This window comes from Petromyzon marinus, unplaced genomic scaffold, assembly GCF_048934315.1.
Source record: "Petromyzon marinus isolate PM22_M1 ecotype Great Lakes invasive population unplaced genomic scaffold, UKy_Petmar_22M1.pri1.0 PM_G_Scaffold_37, whole genome shotgun sequence".
Taxonomy (NCBI): Eukaryota; Metazoa; Chordata; class Hyperoartia; order Petromyzontiformes; family Petromyzontidae; genus Petromyzon; species Petromyzon marinus.
In genome coordinates, this window is record NW_027422950.1 from 936,307 (window position 1) to 948,770 (window position 12,464).

General features: G+C 54.3%; 1 protein-coding gene across 1 annotated transcript in view; it reads left to right on the forward strand.

Annotated features, from left to right (window-relative positions):
- The window catches only part of LOC142915936 (adhesion G protein-coupled receptor L3-like), a 33,644-nt gene extending 22,750 nt beyond the window's left edge, over nucleotides 1-10,894 (forward strand). Inside the window, exons 5-11 of the mRNA XM_076061561.1 lie at nucleotides 364-467; nucleotides 2,599-2,781; nucleotides 3,856-4,065; nucleotides 4,439-4,659; nucleotides 4,996-5,062; nucleotides 6,299-6,375; nucleotides 8,251-10,894. Coding sequence (XP_075917676.1) covers nucleotides 364-467; nucleotides 2,599-2,781; nucleotides 3,856-4,065; nucleotides 4,439-4,659; nucleotides 4,996-5,062; nucleotides 6,299-6,375; nucleotides 8,251-8,485 — 1,097 coding nt within the window. The 3' untranslated portion in view covers nucleotides 8,486-10,894. The remainder of the gene's footprint in view (nucleotides 1-363; nucleotides 468-2,598; nucleotides 2,782-3,855; nucleotides 4,066-4,438; nucleotides 4,660-4,995; nucleotides 5,063-6,298; nucleotides 6,376-8,250) is intronic.
- Nucleotides 10,895-12,464: the final 1,570 nt, after the last annotated feature.

Here is a 12,464-nt window from a genome sequence, read left to right on the forward strand (position 1 = left end):
CCTCCGGTTTTCCCCTCCACATTTGAGAATCGCCACGCGTCGTTTGGGGCGTTTGGCCGCCACTACAAATTCCCGCGCGGTGATCCACTTTCGCCAGAGCCGTCATTCGTTTGCCAGGTGACTCCTGAAACAAAGGGGCTGTACAGCTCAGTGGGCCTTACCCGGTGAACTGCTGCAGACGTTGTTGGCGGTAACGCGGCGCGCTTTGTAAACAGCAGCACCGGAGATGCAAAGGCGACCGGCCGCCCGCCCCATCATGTGCCGTGCCGTCTCTCAGAGGCGTTCGCTAACGGCACTCGGCCCAGCGGCGTCTGTCAAGGGCCGCACGGGGGAACTTTGTCTCTGTGCGCGTGCACGCTTCAGGCACGGCGCTCTACACCTGCGATGCCGTCGCTGGAGTTTGGTCTGCCCGAGGGCCCGATTTGAGCAACTGCACTTCCGCCTGGGTGAACAGAATCGCGCAATGGGTGAGCCGTCAACTCCCTGCTGCCTCCTTCACTGGCCTGCCTCTCCTCCCTGCCTCACCTCCCTCCCTCCCTGCCTCTCCCTTCCCCCCATGTGAGACACCAATCGAGTCGTCATCATCGTCGTCACGGCCGTCGCAATGCCCGCAACGCCCCCCCCCACCCACCATCTCGTCTCCTCCGCTCCGTCTGTTCGGCGGTCTTCACCCCCCGCCTCGTCCGTCGCCTTCGGCTGCCGCCGTTCCGTCACGCCCGGCTGTCGCTCATCCGCCGGGCGTCGTTCTGTCACGGGGATGGCGTCCGTCAGCGAGCCCGTTCGTCCACTCCAAATCGAAATCGGACGCCTTCTGTGAATGATGAGAAAGTGAATCAAAAGAGAAGAAAAACTGTCTGAGCCGGCTAAACTATAGGGGATAGTAAACCTGATACAGCCACCGCGTTCAGCTTCACTCTGAGCTGGTGGTCTAGACAAGGCTGAGAACACCGTGACGTGCACCCGGGTGCACGTCACGGTGTTCCGTCAATCACGCTCCATGTTCCGTCAATCACGCTCCGTGCCGTGTTGTGCAGCAATGCACTGCACACCACAGGGCTCCGCTCCATGTTCCGTCAATCACGCTCCGTGCCGTGTTGTTGAGCAATGCACTGCACAACACAGGGATCCGCTCCATGTTCCGTCAAGCACGCTCCGTGCCGTGTCGTGCAGCGCACCTTGCACACGCATCATAGAGACTCGTTACGTGCGGTCAGAGACTCCGGAGGGAGCGATGGTTGACAACCGGGACCGGTCAAACGGAAACCGGGCAGCTGGCAAACAAAGCCCGATTGCTCGTCGGCAGCAGCAGCAGCTGTTGTTGTTGTTGTGTTGTCGTTGTGTGCGAGTCTGGAAATCGCGCGGTGTCTTTATATAATGCCACCTTCCCCCCTTACCCGCTCCCCCTCCTTTATGTCCCCCTCCCCCCCCAATCTCTTCACTCTCAGCTGCTCTGTGATGACGACGACGTTCCCCTGCTCTGTGATGACGACGTTCCCCTGCTCTGTGATGACGACGTTCCCCTGCTCTGTGATGACGACGTTCCCCTACTCTGTGATGACGACGTTCCCCTGCTCGGTGATGACGACGTTCCCCTGCTCTGTGATGATGACGTTCCCCTGCTCTGTGATGACGACGTTCCCCTGCTCTGTGATGATGACGTTCCCCTGCTCTGTGATGACGACGTTCCCCTGCTCTGTGATGACGACGTTCCCCTGCTCTGTGATGACGACGTTCCCCTGCTCTGTGATGATGACGACGTTCCCCTGCTCTGTGATGACGACGTTCCCCTGCTCTGTGATGACGACGTTCCCCTGCTCTGTGATGACGACGTTCCCCTGCTCTGTGATGACGACGTTCCCCTGCTCTGTGATGACGACGCTCCCCTGCTCTGTGATGACGACGTTCCCCTGCTCTGTGATGACGACGTTCCCCTGCTCTGTGATGACGACGTTCCCCTGCTCTGTGATGATGACGTTCCCCTGCTCTGTGATGACGACGCTCCCCTGCTCTGTGATGACGACGTTCCCCTGCTCTGTGATGACGACGTTCCCCTGCTCTGTGATGACGACGTTCCCCTGCTCTGTGATGACGACGTTCCCCTGCTCTGTGATGACGACGTTCCCCTGCTCCGTGATGACGACGTTCCCCTGCTCTGTGATGATGACGATGTTCCCCTGCTCTGTGATGATGACGACGTTCCCCTGCTCTGTGATGATGACGACGTTCCCCTGCTCTGTGATGACGAAGTTCCCCTGCTCTGTGATGATGACGATGTTCCCCTGCTCTGTGATGACGACGTTCCCCTGCTCTGTGATGATGACGACGTTCCCCTGCTCTGTGATGATGACGACGTTCCCCTGCTCTGTGATGATGACGACGTTCCCCTGCTCTGTGATGACGACGTTCCCCTGCTCTGTGATGACGACGTTCCCCTGCTCTGTGATGACGACGTTCCCCTGCTCTGTGATGATGGGGTGGGTGGGGGGCGGTGGGGGGGCACGGGGGGAGGGGGGTTGTGAGCTTGGGGGTCGTCGTTGAATGACGAGTTGGGTGCCGTCCTCCTCCTCCCCGTACACCACCCCCCCACCCCCCCCCCAGACGTTGGACCACTTGAGCCCCAGCTGCTCCTTCTGGAGCTACTCGTCCCACACCACGAGGGGCAACTGGTCGAGCCACGGCTGCGAGCCGCTGCCCAGCAACAGCAGCAGCAGCGCGCACGCCGCCTGCTCCTGCGGCCACCTCAACAATTTGGCGGTGCTCGTGGCGAGGCGCCACGTCGAGGTGCCCAGAGATTCGGGAGGGGGGGGGGGGGTGGTGGTGGTGCCCCTCGGCCCGCTGGTGGTGGCGGTGGTGATGGTGATGGTAAAGTTTAGATGTGGAGGTGATGGTGGTGATGGTGGTGGTAAAGAGGTGGTGATGAGGGTGGTGATTGGAGGTAATGGTGGTGATGGTGGTGGTAAAGAGGTGGTGATGAGGGTGGTGAGGGTGGTGATTGGAGGTGATGAGGGTGATGGTGGTGGTAAAGAGGTGGTGATGAGGGTGGTGATTGGAGGTGATGATGGTGATGGTGGTGGTAAAGTGGTAGTAAAGAGGTGGTGATGAGGGTGGTGAGGGTGGTGATTGGAGGTGATGGTGGTGGTGATGTTGGTGGTAAAGAGGTGGTGATGAGGGTTTTGAGGGTAGTGATTGGAGGTGATGGTGGTGATGTTGGTGGTAAAGAAGTGGTGATGAGTGTGGTGAGGGTGGTGATTGGAGGTGATGATGGTGATGGTGGTCAAGTTTAGATGTGGTGGTGAGGGTGGTGAGGGTGGTGATTGCAGGTGATGGTGGTGATGTTGGTGGTGGTCAAGTTTGGATGAGGAGGTGGTGGTAGTTGACTTGATAGTGGTAATGTTTATGTTGTGGGGGAGCGGTGGCCTGGCGGTTAGGGCGCTGCGCTACGAACCCAGCGACCCGAGTTCAATTCCCACTCATGACCACCAACTAATTATCTCAATCGACTCGGCCTCAAATCAGTAACTATTGCGGTGTGTAAACATCGCCACTTGGGAGAGAAAGGCGGCCGGGCGTGGTGCTGGCCACCCACCCCCTCGTGTGCCGTTCCGGCCTTCATAGCTGCTAGTCGCTAACAGCACTTGCCCCTGCAGTCTGTTAAGGGCTATATTTGAAATCTCAATTGACAACTAATTTCTTTAAGCACTTTTTTCCGTTTAGTTTCCTTCCCCCGCACCCCCCACGAGCACGGCCGGCTACGGTACTTGGCCAAAGAAGTTCCCGATGCGTGCGTACGGCTGCCCACGGCACCCTCACGCCCCTCCGTGTGTCCCGTGCCCGCGTCTTGCCCGTGCGTGCCAGTACGGGCACCGCGCCCACGAGCTGCTGCTGCTGGTGATCACGTGGGTGGGCGTGCTGGTGTCCCTCGTGTGCCTCGCCGTGGCCACGTTCACCTTCTGCTTCTTCCGCGGCCTCCAGAGTGACCGCAACACCATTCACAAAAACTTATGCCTCAACCTGCTGCTCGCCCAGCTGCTGTTCCTTGTGGGCATCGACAAGACTCAGTACACGGTGCGCCCGCCCGCCCGCTCACGTTTAGTCACTTGCTTACCACTTTCTCTATTTTGCACTCGCTCCTGAAACAAATTGTTTAACAGCTCGGGGGGGGGGGGGGGGGGGCTTTGCCTGGGAAAATAAAAAAAATAGTTGATTTTTGTTCATGATTTGTTTACCTTTCCTCTACTTTGCACTCCTACCGCGTTGTTTTGCTTTAAGTAAACTCGCTGACACCTGTGACCCCCCCTAACCGGTGGACGTCTGTCAGAAAAGAGCTTCTTGGCTCATCGGATTCCTCCCTCCACGTCCAAATAAAGATTCAGATTCCGTGTAACGCCACCGCCGCCCGCCCGTCCGCCTGCCCCCCGCCACTGCGCCGGCTCCGCAGGTGGCGTGCCCCGTGCTGGCGGCGCTGCTGCACCTGCTCTTCCTGGCGGCGTTTGCGTGGATGTTCCTGGAGGGCGTGCAGCTCTACCTCATGCTGGTGGAGGTGTTCGAGGGGCGCCGCTCTCGCCGCAAGTACTTCTACCTCCTGGGCTACGGCCTGCCGCTCGCCGTCGTCGGGGTCTGCCTCGCCGTCGACCGCACGGGCTACGGCACCGAGCGAGCGTGAGCCCCCCGTCGTCCCTCTTCGCCGCCAGCCGGCCGGCGCGCCGAGCTTACTAACCGGAGCGCGGTGTCGCCAGTTCACGCCTGGTGTTGCCACCTGGCGCCCGGGCTTACTAACCGGTGCCCGGCCTTGCCGGCTGGCGCCCGGTCTCACCAGATGTCCTCGCATACAACAAATGACACAAATGTCCCCCAATGTTACCAGATGGGGGCTCAAGTGCAACTGAACGGTGGCAAATGTTACCAGATGCCGGCGAATGAAACCGGATGCATGGACGCGCTATCCCGGCCTGTCAGGCTAACCAGGCGATCGTTTGTCCTCTGTTTCGCCTGCAGCTGTTGGCTCCGGACCGACAATCATTTCATCTGGAGTTTCCTTGCGCCCGTGGCCACCATCATCCTCGTGAGTTCCGTGCGTGCGCGTCGTGCCGGGGGGCGGGAGATGGGCGGGCGGGTCGCCGTGTCTGCTGCTCGACGTGCGCATAGCGTGACGGGTCCCGCGATTAATCTGATGCGATTCCCACGTTCGTCTTGAGCGCGAATTCCCGAAATCGTCCCGTGCCAAAATCCCGTCTCGTCCCCAAATTGCAGGCGGGCACCTCCGATTGCCGCGCCAACGCCAGTACGTACGTACGTAGCGTTGAACTTCTTTCCCACCGTACGTAGCCAACCGTGCTAGTCGGAGGCGCTAGCTCGCCTGCAACAGTCCGGCGCACGTGTGCACGCGTGCTCTGCTTCGTGCGCGTGTCTGTTTCCCGTCCCATTTGTCCCCGTGTTGATCCCTCCCTGCCGGTTCTAAAATTGTGACGTGAGCGTGTCGTTGGGGGAAGAGTTGCAAACGTGCCAGCGGCTTTCGTGCCTTTGGGGGTGTTTCGAGGATGCAACGTCGCTCCGTGCGGGTAGGGAACCAGAGAACCCGGAGAAAAACCCACCTTGTATACGACGAGGGGATGATGCAACAACAACAAAACTCAACGCCACACAGGTGGATTCAATCCACTTGCACTCTACATCTGCAGAACGTGAAAACTACAGCAAATTTTCCTGCCGTGGTTTTTACACCTGACGATGATTGCTTGTGTTGCGGTCGAAACGTCGTGAGAATTTTATTGTTTTATATTTTTATTATTTTATTGTTACCCTTCTACGTGACTGTTCATGATTATTAATGAGGGGGGCTGGTCGATGTGGAGTGACGTCACGAGCGTTACGGGCAGACATGATTATTGTAGGTAGAGGCATCCACTGCTATTTACATCACTAAATTCACCCCCCTCTGATATTCGCACCTGATAGGCTCAGTGACGACATCACCTCTACGCCTCCGTTTAAGACCAAAACAGCAGGAGGAATCCTCCACAATTCTGGCTATCGCCTGACGATGGTGGCTGTTGTTGTAATTACTGGCGAAACGTCACGCTGCTCGAATTGTAAATGTTGCTGTGGGTTTACTCTCGAACACACCGGTGCGCTGAACTAGCGACGAATTGTCAGGTTCTGTTTACGCGACAAAGCTTACTGATTGTCCGTGGTCGGGTGGGGGTGGTGACGGGCTTAGCGACACGTAATCTAACCCAACAAAAAACAACGTCTCGTGGACTCGTTGACTCGTGTGCGCGGTGCGTGTGTGGTGTCACAGGTGAACTTCGTGTTCCTGCTGATGACTCTGTACAAGATGGTGCAGCATTCGACGCCACTCAAGCCCGAGAGCATTAAGTGAGTGAGGTGGCCGGGTGTGGGGGGGGGTTGGGGTTAGGGGGGAGAGGGGCGAGGGGGGGGTTCATCACTTAAAGCGACCGCATTTTCCGTGAGGTTCAGCCGGGACACACGGTGGGTGAAGCTGGCTGTTCCCACGCCAGCCCACTCTTCACATTAGGGCCCTCCCTTGCCTTTTCGTTTGACCAACTGGGTCCCAGCCACCCGTGATTGCACTTGGAGTGTTCCGGTGTCGCGAGCGAATGTTGGTGGTTCTCAGCCGCGGTCGCCAATGACCCCTGCGCAAAAATGTAACCGTCGTTTAAAATTCGGGTTTCGCTTTTAACGAGCTCCGTCCAGCTCTCGGGGGACCATCGGTTCGCTTTGACCCACCGTGTAACGATCGCCCTTTGCAAGGGATTTATAAATCACGCGCCTGCTTGCATTAGTTTAAACCTTTCCCGTTCCGGTGACGTACGTAGGTGTAACGTCATCCGGTTTTTCTTCCGATTCCGTTCCCATGACCTACGTGTGTGTCGTCAAAACGAAACCGGAAGAAAAACTAAAATAAAATAACTTTATCGAGACCGTTGCTCCCACAAGGCCATTCATCCCTTTGTCCTTCCAATCAGTCTGACTCGTCATCCAACCCGTCTCGTGTAGCAAATGAGCTTTCCTGCACAGCGACAGAACTCCACGCAGTGGCGATGTCGGAGTGGGCCCTCGGTGCCCACAGATGCTGCCCTCTCAAAAGTGCTCGCGTTCGGTGACACCGACTGACAGCGCTGGCATTCCCGCTGGCGGTGTGACTCCCGTGTCCGTGGGGCAGACGGTTTAATCGCTCCGTATGCGTTTCGTCTCTCCAGCCATGCATCTGTCCGTTTGTCTGCTCGTTCATCCAGCGATCCGTCCATTTAACAGTCAGTCTGATCCACCTCCCGAAACGTCAATCTGTCTGTCCATCCATCGTGGTGGCTAGGAGATGTTAACTCCCTCGGCTGGTATACAGGAGGTCATGGGTTCGAACCCGACCCTGACATTGCCTGCTGCTGCTGCTGTATATTTGGAGCTTGAATGTTCTCCCTCTGTCTCATCATCATCATCATCACGGTGGCTAGGAGATGTTAACTCTCTCGGCTGGTATACAGGAGGTCATGGGTTCGAACCCGACCCTGACACTGCCTGCTGCTGTATATTTGGAGCTTGAATGTTCTCCCCGTGGTTGCGTGAATTTTTTCTCGGGGTCCTACGTGTCTTTTCCCTTCACGTTAAGAAGCGTGTGCTTAGAGCGTTTGGCCGCTATAAATGTCCACGTTTTGCTCACATGACAAACCTTACCAATTGGCTTGTCTTACTCATGGGCTTTTAAATTTTGATTCTAATCTCACTTCTTCAGAACTGCATTTTTGTGTTTTTAGTTAGTTAGTTAGTCCTTCCCCCGCACCTCCGATGAGCACTGTTGGCTACGTACGGCGCGAAAGAAGTTCAACGTTCAGAGCGAAACCTTGGATTGCGAGTAACTTGGTCTGCGAGTGTTTTGCAAGACGAGCAACACATTGTTTAAATATAAATATTCACTTGATGAACGTGCGAGGGTCTTAGCAATACGAGCGGCAGCACGTGTAGACGCTTCGTGCTGCCGAGCGTCACGTGATCACAACTGACGTACGAGTGCTTTGGATTACAAACACGTTTCCGGAACGAATTGTGCTCGCAATCCCAAGGTTTTACTGTACGTCGATACGCACGTAACGTGTCGCGTGGGTCGGTAAGTTCACGACGACGACGATAATAGCGACGATGACGACAACGCTCCGCGATGGCAAATATTCACCACGGCGCTCGCTTTTTTGCCGGCCGTTGTTATCGTTCGTTTTTGTTCTTCCTTGCCCACAGGTCCTGTGCGCTGGGCGGCGTGGCGCTGCTGTGCCTCCTCGGCCTCACCTGGGCGTTCGGGTTCCTCTTCATCGACAAGGCCACTCTGGTCATGGCCTACCTCTTCATCATCTTCAACTCCTTCCAGGGCACGTTCATCTTCATCTTCCACTGCGCTCTGCAGATGAAGGTGCCCAACCCCCTCTTCGACGTGGAAGTGCGCCCAGAAATCTTGACAACTCGTGAGGCCCACTGAGCACTGTGGCTCTTTTTCAGAATCTTAAACAATTTTAAACTGGAGGCGGAAGCCAAAGAGCCATGAAGCTCTTTCTCGCAGATGTACAGTCAGGGCACGGGGTCAGAGAGTTACAACGCAAACTGTAAATATGCGGCGGCAGCAGGCGTCGTCACGGTCGACATCGAACACTCGACCTTCTGTAGACCAGGCGAGGTAGTTAACATCTCATAGCCACCGTGATGATGATGAGAGAGACACAAAAAACTCCAAATATACAGCAGCAGCAGGCATCGTCAGGATCTGGATCAAACCCACGACCTCCTGCGGACCAGGCGAGGTAGTTAACATCTCATAGCCACCGTGATGATGATGAGAGAGAGACGCAGACTCCAAATATACAGCAGCAGCAGCAGAAGCGTCGTCAAGATCTGGATCGAACCCTGACCGTAACCCCCGACTCTAAACGCAAACTTCAACACCGTATAACCCTAACTCTAGGCCTGACTTGAACTCTGACCCCCAACCCCTCGCCTCTTACCCGTGCAAGGTGTGCAAGGAGTATAGAAAGTGCTTGGGGCACGCCGAGTGCTGCCGATCCTGGGGCAACCACTTCTCTTACGACTCGTGGCTCTCCAGCAGCAAACGCTGCTCTTCCAACGCGCAGGTACGCACGCACGCTGCATGCACTACACACCATACACACACTACGCACACTGCAACAACAACAACAACCGCTGCTCTCCCAACGCGCAGGTACGCACGCACGCTACACGCACTACACACCATACACACACTACGCACACTGCAGCAACAACAACAACCGCCGTTCGCCACTAGGTGGCGGTGACGTCACCACGGTGCTTGTGCCAGGCTTTGTGCACCTTGAGGCCACGTGAAGTGTCAAACGCCCGCCGGCAGGAGGTCACGGGGTAGACCCAGGTTCCACAGGTCGACTGACTGAGATGAGTGGCTGATGGACCACCAGCTGTACCCCCCTACTGTGCCATCTTGCTGTGCTTTAGCCGCCCGGCGCTTCGCTCGTTGTTGTGAGCGTCGCTCCTCCCCCCTTCGTTGTTGTTGGAGGGCGACTGCCTCTAACTGCGAATAGCGGTTGTTGTTGTTTTGGCTCTGTTTGTTTTGGTTCATGTGTTGTATGTACAGTGCGTTGAAGTTTTTTCGCACCGTATGTATCCAACCGTACTAATCAGAGGTGCGGGGGAAGGACAACAAACTAACACAACGTGTCCGTTTGTGTGTCAGTTGGATGTCGGTTCGTGTATCGATCTCCCTAACCCTCAATTCCTCGATCCCTCTATGCACACCGGCCTACGAACCCAGTGACCTGAGTTTGATTCCTGGTCTCGGCCAACATCAGTAGCGAGTGACATCTGGGCCTCCTTTTAGCTCCACTCGGCCTCGGGCGAGTATTTGTCGCGGTGTCGTCTAAACATCGCCACTGGGGAAACGAAGGCACCGGGCGTGATGCGGGCCACCCCACCCCCATGCCGGCCTTCATGGGCGCTCGCTAACATGATAAATAGTTCACCGTCGTTGTTGTTGTGAAGCCGATTCACTGCTGGCAACTGCCCGACAGCGCCGGTTGCGCGCAGCTACCCGCGGCACGTCCGCTGCCCGTTTTTATTCGGCGTCTTGCGTGGATCGCTCGCCAACGGCGACGAGATCACCGGCGGTGCTGCCGAGGCAGCGATAAATTGGCGGCGTTTGTTCACCACGAGAGAGAGGTTTTGTTCAATTGGCTGTCGTTCCGAGTGGAGGGAGGGTGCGTGGCGCAACGTGTTACACGTGCGGCGATCCGACCCCCTTGAAAAATCAATCACGGCGGCTTTGCGATGATATTCTGCCCACTGTTTTTTGTCGAAACTTGTTATCAACGGAGGTGTGATTGTTGTTGTTATTATTGTGAGCATTACTATGACGATATACCGTGGACTGAGTGGTTCCGGCTTGACGCATCCCACACCGATCCCGTGCGCCTACTCAAGATGGCGCTCGCACACTTTCCCCCTCCCGCCGTTGTTGATATTACGTGAAATTGTGATTCTTGTTTAAACCTGTATTTCCTATAAACAAAAAGATAAAATTAAGCGCGCTGTCGTCGTGAATTCACACGTGCGGTCAAGGGAGCGACGGAGAAAGATCAAGAGCTTTCCTTTGATATTAACTCCGTAATTGTGGATAACACGTGTACAACGGAGAGTGAGGCACACACATTATAAATGTGGATTACATTCCCAACAGCATATGCGAGCGTATTATACAGTGACGTGGCAGCGATTTTGTTGGTTGTTGCGGATGTCCGGGTGTATTGATTTTCTTGTTGTCATTCTGTCTCTCACCGTTCAAATAAACCTACCATTAAAATTATAGACTGATCATTTCTTTGTCAGTGGGCACACGTACAAAATCAGCAGGGGATCAAATACTTTCGGGTGAAAGAATCAAGGAGTGAAGTTCACGATAACAAGTAACCACGGTAAGTAGCGATAGGAGGGCGATGAGGAGGTTGACCATCGGTAAGCGAGTTCCAGGAGCAACAGTGGAGAATCATGAATCACGATGATTGCTTCACAAATAAAAACACTCAACACGCGTCACTAACCGCTGTGCGCCCTTCAAAGGAAAATATCCCGCATGAAGTCGAGGATGTCCTTTCTTGACAGCACAGAACGACTGTGACCAGTCACAAGCTAATCACTCAGCTATTTCAATGCTAAATTCTCCTGTTTGATTTGTACTAGGTGCCTCTGTGGATGTGTAGGCTTTGACTTTAACATAGCTATTTCTATGACCAGTCACAAGCTAATCACTCAGCTATTTCAATGCTAAATTCTCCTGTTTGATATGTAAACCCCTTTGTCAAGGTGCCTCACTTCTCTAAACCAGCTTAAAAAGACGCTACGAATCTTAACAGCGTTCATTGAAGCTCTGTCGTCCCGACAGGTTTGTTCCTTTCACCTGAAGAAGGCCACTTGTGTTGTGGCCGAAACGTCGTGAGAATTTTATTGTGTTATTTTATTTTATTAATTTATTATTTTATTCTCATTCTGCGTGGTGACTTTACCGAAAGAACCAAAGAAGATGCTTTACAAGTGCCGCGAGGTAGGAACTAGCTGACCCAGCGCCATGGCCGTGGCCACGGAGTCGAGATTTGGGGGGGCACCAAATCTTAAGAGGTCTCCCACCCCCCCAGAAAAAATCAATCTAAATTTGAAAACTAATTTCCTGCCTTAAATATGAAAAAAATTTCACGAACACATGGGACGGACGTTTTTATTTGTTTATTATAATAATGTCTAATAGTGGTGTTGTGTTATTACATTGCTCTGTTTTTCTTATTTATGACCTTTGCTTGTTTCATCGTATGTAATGGCAGAGATTAGGGATTTAAAAAGTACAACCATAACCACAATCACGTGAACTGAAATCTATGCATTGTTACATGAAGACAAGTCCAGATATCGTGGCCAAGGTTTAGCAAGTTGTAGTTTTTATTTACATTGCATAGCAATTATAATTTTTTAAAAAATATATTGTTTATAGCAATATATTATAATTAGTACGGCCTTGCCCTGCACACATCATCAGTGGGTCACTGCTCACAGTCCAGGCACGTGGTGTTCTACGGGCGCTGTGGGCACTGATTGGCGCCGCAGGTCACGACGTCATCCTCATTAACATAACGAGCGGCGCGTGCGCTTTTGGCGGGAACCTGCAGCGCGAGCGGGGGGGGGGGGCGTCACGTGACGGTCGGTGGCCGTTGGCGGGAGACGCCGTTGCCAGGGCAACGCCCCCAGTCGGTAGTCGTCATGGAGTTGTCGGTGCCTCAGTGAGACTCGTTAGAGATTAACTTAGTAAGAGATTAACTTAGTAAGAGATTAACTTAGTTAGAGATTAACTTAGTAAGAGATTAACTTAGTAAGAGATTAACTTAGTAAGAGATTAACTTAGTTAGAGATTAACTTAGTAAGATATTAAC